General features: G+C 34.4%; 1 protein-coding gene across 1 annotated transcript in view; it reads right to left on the reverse strand.

Annotated features, from left to right (window-relative positions):
• Positions 1-1,996: 1,996 nt before the first annotated feature.
• The window catches only part of LOC105619341 (glutamate receptor 1), a 115,243-nt gene continuing 108,553 nt past the window's right edge, over positions 1,997-8,686 (reverse strand). Inside the window, 6 exon segments of the mRNA XM_012200860.1 lie at positions 1,997-2,071; positions 3,645-3,704; positions 5,271-5,345; positions 5,692-5,938; positions 7,958-8,202; positions 8,298-8,514. Of these exon segments, the coding sequence (XP_012056250.1) occupies positions 1,997-2,071; positions 3,645-3,704; positions 5,271-5,345; positions 5,692-5,938; positions 7,958-8,202; positions 8,298-8,514 (919 nt within the window).

An 8,686-nucleotide genomic window follows, 5' to 3' on the forward strand; every position in this document is an offset into this window, starting at 1 on the left:
ACAGCTTTGAAGATAGTTAGAAAAAACACGAAACGAGAAGCGAAAATACTTGCGTCCACCTATTGATCCTGATCGGCGCGATCTGGCACTATTAGGTACTTATAACGCGTTTACACGATTAACCTAAATTCATACGTTTCACATGCATTTCGTTATAATTCACGCGTTCGCACACGGTCTCTTTCTCTCTCAATAAACGTCTATAAGTATGTATATTTATATTTGCATTTATATTTATATATATTTATATATTATATATACTATTTCGCTCTTAACATTCACGCATCGGTGCGATTGTGCACCCATTGTCTTTCAGTTAAAAAACTCATGACTCCGCCATTTGCGGCGCCAGACTCCACTTTCACATTGCACAAAATAGTTACCCCCTTATACACGGTAATCGATAATTGTAATTTATAGTAATAATCATAATAACTAGTCATAATAATAATAAGAATAATAGTAGCGACGTCGTCACGATCGACAGTCTCTTTTGGCACGTGACGTTTCTAATGACTCGCGATGGCGGACTTTCGACCCACCGCGAATATTCTTCTATTTCCACCCGCTGTGTTTTTTTTAATCATGCATTTCGCGCATATCATGGCAGTAAGTGTGTTGTTCAAGTTGCTGGTTGCACATGCACCCATCCCAGGACCATTATATTATCGCAATTGCGGCGAGCACATTATCGCCGATAATTCGTTATGTTTTGATTTTTATTTGATTCTCTCACGATTATTTACAATGTACAAAGGATTCGGTCAAAATGAACTTTCGCCCCTGTTCTCGTCGCCGATGTAGATTAGCTTTAGAGCTTAAGAGATATTCTGAGGCGACAACTTCGCGGCGAAAGATTCCGCCGGTGGCTGCTCCCTCTTCAAACCTGAAGCCCAACGATCTAACATATGTCCTACATCCATTTTATTCCATTTTTATGTTTCACTTTATTCTCGAATAATTAAAGAGTTCCAAGAATGTATATTTTTAATAAAATAAGAATAATAATAAGATGTAATAAAATACTTTTAAATTCCAATATTAATCTCTTAATGTGTCGTCGTTTTAAAAAATGGCAATAACATTAATGCTACTTTCCGTAAGTAGAAAGATTCGTGAATATTTCTTCAATTAGATGTATATTCCTCAAATCACGTGACCTCAGTGGAGAAGACAGTAGCCGCGGAGAGGAGAATAGGATGATATTAGGTTCTCAATGTAGTTTACTTCACTTGCCGATTTTATCGATTATCGAATAATTCAAAGACTCGAGTAATGCGATTCTTCGCGATTCGAACATACCCATAATCCAATTGTCCTTTGCGTAACTCTGTATCGAGATAATCATATTCTCCAATATTTATTAGAGGAACTAGTCTCTCTTAACTTTTCCTAAATCTTATAATTATAACGCATTGTTATTGAAACCGATACCAAATGTCCGGTTTTTAACTGCGTTAAAAGTATTACAGCGAAGAGACAATTTTTCTTCTTTTAATTCCTTAGAATCTTATAATTATTGCTCTATAAAAATATCAATGCTTCCATGTTTCAATTGCTTCATCACTCGAGCTTGGATTATTCGACTTTTGGACAAAATCGCAAAAAGAGGGTTTTCTCGACAGTGTTCAAACATTGTAGCGATACCCCAATATTAAGATCACCACGATGAAAAGACGCCGATTGTTTCTTCATTGATTTAGCGTCTAGGTAATGTATTCCGGCTTGTCGTTGAGGCCGGACCAGTGTCGTGGGGAAGCTGGTGTCCATGGCACCGCTACGTCGAGAGCCGCGATGCTGCTGAGTTTCCGCTGGAAAATAAACTTCGGGCTCTTAGATTTCTTTGGGCTCTTCGGTGGCGATTCCGCGAAGGTCACGTTTCTTCGCGGTCTCCTGGGTGGCGGGGGTGGTGGCGGTGGTGCCACCAACGGTGGCGGCGGGGGTGTGGGCAGTGAATTTGCGGGCGAATTGTCGCTCGGGCTTTCCTGGTAGCAGTTTATACCTGGGTATGTGTGTTGCTGTGTACTTGATCGCTCTCGGTGTTCCCAATCGCGTTTGCTGGTGCGTAATACTGGAAATTTCAATGTCGACGATTAGACAGTGTTAGACTCGCTTGAGCTAACAACCTTCTGTAACTATTGCAGTTTCTCAATTATCGCGGAATTAAAAAAATTTTTTGAAAATAAAACCAAAACGGAAAAGTATAATTTTTCTTTCAATTCTCTGAAATAGTATCTTAATCTATAATCTTTTATTATTGGTTATTTAAATTATAAACAAATTGTAAACGAGTTTTTATTCGAAATAATGTTATATATATTGAATTAATTTTTTTCAGCATTCCCCAGCAAATAATGTTAATACTTTATCATAAATCATTAAATTTTAATTGATGCAAGTTGTAACAATTTTAAAGATAATCATACATCACAGATGATTTGAAACTGAACAGTATACAATGATGTACTAGCTCAGGCATGCAAATGAATTGATAAAAGGTTTCTTATGTGACAAAATTTCAGGTGTAGTAACAGAATTATGTGAAAGATTGCAAAACTATAGGTGTGTGATTTTTTAACATGAATAGGGCTTATTATTTCTTCGCTACGTTTTGTATTGCTAATGTTATTTCACTACGATAGAGTTTTAATTCTAAATGTAGATATATAGACGTTTCATTCTCGTTCGCAATTGTTGCCGATGTAAACTTGGAATATACAAAATCCTTTGTTTTAATATTTTGGTTTAATCCGAGTAGAGATTGAAAATGTATTATAAGTTATATTGACATTATAATTTGCAACAATAGTACGATCCATAAATAAAAAAGAATTTTGTTCGCTTCGAACTTCACACAGGCGATCGATGGGACACATACGCCGACATAATACACAAAGAAAATGAATCAATAAAAGCAATTCTGAATTTACGCATGTGTCTGTCGCTTGTTTATAAGTTTTGCATAATAAACTTGAAAAGCGTTACGCATTACATTTCGTTTGCCGGTGCATTCTTGCTTAAACCATGCCAAATAAGCGCATATAAATTACTAAAAAGAATCGAAATATTTAACAAAGGAAGCAATGAATGAATAAACGTGGAAGAAAGTTAGGGATAGATAATGCGAGTTGACAGTACACGCAAGACAAATTAATCGAACAACCCATAAGAAAACATTTTGCAGTTATATATGTAAAAAATAATAATATAATAATTTATTTGACGCTCATATTAAAATATTAAAATTTCTGATTTTATCAACCGTTTTTATCAACCTTCCTCAACAGAATTTATTGTTAAAACTCAAAGATTTAGTTTTAAAGAGCTGTTAGAAACAAACGTATTGCTCTAATAATAAATATTTATGAACGAATATGTTGCGAAAGATTGTTAAAATTGAAAACCAAATAAACCATCCGTTATTAATCAGCTGCAAAGTGAGAAAAAATTCGAAAAAAAAATAGCTGTTTTGCATATAGATATTGAATACTATTCAACTCTGAAAGGAGTATAAAGGATACACCGTGCAGATATATCCATACACCGACGTAGAAATGTACGACGTAGGAACGTAAGAAAATTAGAGATCTTCAAAAAATTTCCTGTGTAGCTCTTGATGCACCATGGTCTCTTCAGAATCATACCTTCGGCGCGAACGTAGTCAATGTTGGTACCTCCGCAGCCAGTACTCGTTTCTTCCCGCGCTGTGAAAGGAATCAGTATTACAAAAAACTGGAATTTTCGTGAAGATCTCAAATTTTTCTTAAGTCCCTACATATCTTTGTTTCTTTTCCTTTATGCATATTTAAGTAAACTTTTACGTGGAAGCTAATAATGTTAATTATTAGTGTTAATGAAATATTTCTATCAGACGATGTTTTGTGGGATTAATATGTGTCGATATAAATATATTATAATTCTTATAATTTCTTTAGAAGTAATTGTTTAGAGATAATATGTTTAGAGAGACATACGAAGAGACATTTGTATATTGCGTGTGACAGGCATTGATTTAACCTTCGTCAAAGGACAGATAGCATTCCAGGATTTGGTGACTGTGTGACCAAAACCGCAACTAATCGTGCAAAAGCATTTGACACGGAAAGCGAAAGAGAAAGATAAAATGAGGAAGATTTGACACGGAAAGTGAAAGAGAAAGGTAAAATGAGGAAGACTGCAATAGAATTAGGAGAAAGCAAAGATAAATATGAAATGGGATTAAAATAAGGGTGAGAGTACTCACATATGGTCCCGGGAAAGGCGCATGCATCCTCCGTCTAACTCTGCAGTCCGTACCACTAGAGACAAAAACCCAAAGTAGAACGAAACGCAAACGCGAACGAGCAAATTTATTCGTCCCCCCTGCTGTACGTTCTTCCGAGTAAAAAAGAAAAAGACGAGAGAAACAGAAAAGAGCGCAATACATCCAGCCAGCCGCACATCGCACGCACGTACGCATACATATGTAGGTATATACATATATGAAGAATATATGTATGTCAATATATTGAACGGTCTTAGTCCTCTGGTCGATCGGTCTTTTCGAGACTGAAGGCTGAAACTCTGGGATATTAAATGCAGCCAAGTTGAGACCGGCCATGTAACTAACGAGAGTGTGTCAAACGTTTACGCTGCTAACTGCATGCCAAGCGTTACTCTATATATTGTTCATCTATATGTATGGATATAATGTATAGGTTTCATGTATATATGCGTATGTATAATGTACGATGCTCTTGTTGCGAATGTATATATGTTTTATGATACATCGATACCTTTGGTTCGAGACCAAAGTAATTGCGCGACAAGACGCATCGCCGATCGAGAGCACCTGCGTATTTTTCTCCTTTTTTATATTAATGTGTAGTTTATAAAGGAGAATTCAATAATTAATATCGAGAGAATGTTCGCAGATGCGTTGTTATCGTAATAAACAGCCATTATAAATAACAACAATATTACAATGTATTTAATGCACGATTGCGCAAGGTGCATTCGACAGACTGTGCGTGTTTTATTATTAATATATACAAATACAATATTGTACAAACATGCTACTTGTATGTTTAATATCCTAGTTTGATATCATGTATCATTAAGCAAACTAATATTTAAATGATATTAAACAAATATTGTCGATTACTGCATTTATTTTCTCTTCTTTGGATCGGCGGCGCGTTTGTCGAAGCGTCTCTGGCTAAATAATCTCTACTGATACCGTATGCGAATATGCGTATGCGAACATATTAATGAAAGATACTATCACTTACCCGTCCATTGTCGAAATCGCGACCACCACCGATGGTAAGGCGTGCTTTCGCCTTCATCGCGTCCGACAGCGGTATCTAAGGAAGAACAGACATTTTAGAAATTTTATCACATTAAATAATCTCTTTTTAATATTTTCATACAAACTTTGTAAGATTATTAAATAATGAAGATATTTCATTATTTGATACCAAAATAAGATATTGTAAGTAATGGAACAATTAATAAAATAATTAATTGAAAATATTACATTAGTTAGTTGTAAATAACGATTTAAAAAAAGTTAAAATTAGTAATTAATTAATAAAATTTGGTGTATTATATAAAAATATTAGGAATATTTTGATTTTATAATGTAATTTAATTAAATTATGACAAAGTAAATATAACAAAATATATAAAATTACATTCTTTTGATATTACCTTCGCTCTTGTCGCCTCTGTATGCGACTTGTAGCAGAATTCCAAGAGAGCTACGGCGAGTGCCAGAAGAAGGCCACCGATCAGGATATAAAATATTCCCGCTACATTGCTCAGCGATAACTCGTTTCTGGTAGGATCTGGCTTATCACCATGCCTGCATTCTGTTCTTTCGTACCACCATCGTTCAACTAACTTTGCCAGTTCTCCATTCTCCTTCAGAGAGAGCACCGCCAAATTTATGGGATCCCTGTCATTGCCAAATTTATACTATATTATTAAGTAAAAAACCCATTAAATAAATAGTATATAAGATATACGTAGCCACAGAAAAAATATCGATAAGAACAAGATTTGTAATAGTATTATTTTATTTCTTGTCAGGTAACTTCGCGATATATTCACTTCAGAACATACATCTTCTAAAAAATTCTAAAAACGCACCTCATAAATCTGGAAGACTCACTATAACTTTGATAAACTGTAACTTTGAGAAATTTAGACTAACTATTTTTAGATTCTTTTTTCTTTTAATTAAAGCTCTGAGAATATGTAGGTTGGGAATATGTAGATTGTAATGCCAAAAAGTTTTATATTGTTAAGTTATAAAATAAAACTTTCTTTTCTTTTCTACGTATGAAGCAAGTGAAATTTCGATTAGGTCTAGGAGATTCAAATGTGTGTGTGTTTCAAAGTTAAAGTACGATTTAATTATAATATGTGCAAAAGAGAGAATAAGTAGTCGGAATATCGAAATATCATAGCAATGCGTCTAATCAGATTTGTAAGAAAAAGTCAGGCGAACTTTCTTTCTTTAATTAAGCTTGGAGAAATATCGGAAACTCTACGAAGTTTCTGCTCCAAACTACAAGGAGAGAAATTTTCTCGACTTGAGGAAAAAAGATTAATAGGACGCCATGGCGCCATTATTCTTCGGTAGGTGTGTAGATAGACATAATAAAGCTGCTGTTTACATACCGCCCTTCAATTATCTGCCTTACGAGCAGCGTTCTTGCTTCGACAATCTAAAGACAGCGCGTGAGTCGCGGTTATACGAGATCAGAACATAGCACAAAACGTCAAGGGGGAGTTGCGCGGTTAAAAAATCAATAACATGCAAATTTGCTCGTATTACCGTCGCAGCGGTACGCTTGCTCTAGTCACATTATGAAGATTAATGGACTAACAAATACTTATTCATAGATTTTTCTAATTTCCTTTACTGTAGAAGATTGGATCGTAAGTATCATTGCAACATAAATTTCATTTCTATGTATAGAATTTTTATTGTTACAGATTAACGAACTGATATAAATTTTATTGCATGTAAAAAAATTCAATTATTTTGAAAATTTTCTTTTTTTCTTTTTAATATATGCATAGAAAGAGAAAAGTATACACATATGAAAATCATATTTGAGAATTTAAAGGACTTAATTTTTAAAAGATTGTTTATTTGAGGAATTAGTAATCATTAAGTATTTAATTTATAAAGTATTTAATTTATAATTTAATTAATTTAAAATAATTAAGTTAATATTATTATTATTTTAGTTTTAAAAATAATATTTAAACTGAAATATTGGCTTAAAAAAAGATTACAATGTGCTTGAATTGTTCAAAAAAAAATTTCGAATAAAGATATAAACAGATTTTATACAAATTGAAAGGTAAATATTAATGCACTGTTGAAACACGATAGGAAATGACGTTGGTTGATGAACGTGTCCTATAATGGGTAATGGCATGGAAAAGAGAGTACGAGTTTTTCTATGCTAATTGTGTGTAATGATGTGCGATGACATTCCGAACACAGCGAAACGAGAAGCGAAAAGCCGCAAAAAGATTTAAAAGAAACAAAGACGATGTGATCGTGAAAGAGTGATAAAGAAAGAAAGAGATCTCTGTTTCACTTTGATGACTACAAAACCTCGTTAATTACCTACTCTCTCCTGTTTATACAATGAAAATATATCAAAGGTCTTCTCTGCTGTTTGATGAGATACGGAAAGTACAATAATTGTTAACGCAGATGTGAAATTATTCCAACGGATCTACTAATTCATATTATAATTCATGCCGTAAGTAACTTATCGTTTAGAATTACTGTAGCACTACTGTATGGATGCGTAGAAAAAAATATAAGGCAATCACTTAAAATTATATATTTTATTGCAATATTTTTTGCGTTTTTAATTTTACATTATTTTATTAGCAAAGTCTAAAGAAGTTAACTTTTATAGAGAGCTTTCTGCCAATGAGTACTCACCTGAGTGGGGATCCTAGCGGTGTCGCGACACCAAAACCTTTGGCATCGAGATTTCTCCCGACCTTCATTGTGTCGCAGGGCTCTCTTTCATTGATGTAATCGTTCATCGGACTTTCTAATAAAAACGCATATTTGCCTTTACTTGTTCTCACTTTTTCTATTCCTTCTTCGTATGATTGTACAAACACGTCTCTCCGTGAGTTCATAAATTCCCACATCTTGCTGTAGAGATTGATTTGAGATTTCTGCAAACGAACGAAAAAGGAAAATGAATGCGGATCGATAATGAAATGTACATAGAAAATTTAATGACGTTTGTCTAATTTGGAACAGGTTAAACATTCCTCTTGAATATTTACCCGAAAAAATCCAAAGTGGTACCATTAAGGATGGTGCCATATTGTACCTCCGTCTGCGCCGCCAAATCCTCTGGTGAGTTAATTGGCGTGACCATTCTCTCGATGGTTAAAAATGCGGCGAGATTTGCGGTATAGGAGCATATTAAAATCAAAGTGAAGAACCACCAGACACTGCCAGCTATGCGACCAGATATGGATCTACGAATTGAATTATTCGGGAATTATTAACTTAAAATAAATAATAAATATGTTTGTACACACACACACACACACACACACACACACACACACACACACAACAACACACACACACACACACTACACACACACACACACACACACACACACACACACACACACACACACACAC

The sequence above is a fragment of the Atta cephalotes genome (genome assembly GCF_000143395.1).
Source record: "Atta cephalotes unplaced genomic scaffold scaffold00021, whole genome shotgun sequence".
In the NCBI taxonomy this organism is placed as follows: Eukaryota; Metazoa; Arthropoda; class Insecta; order Hymenoptera; family Formicidae; genus Atta; species Atta cephalotes.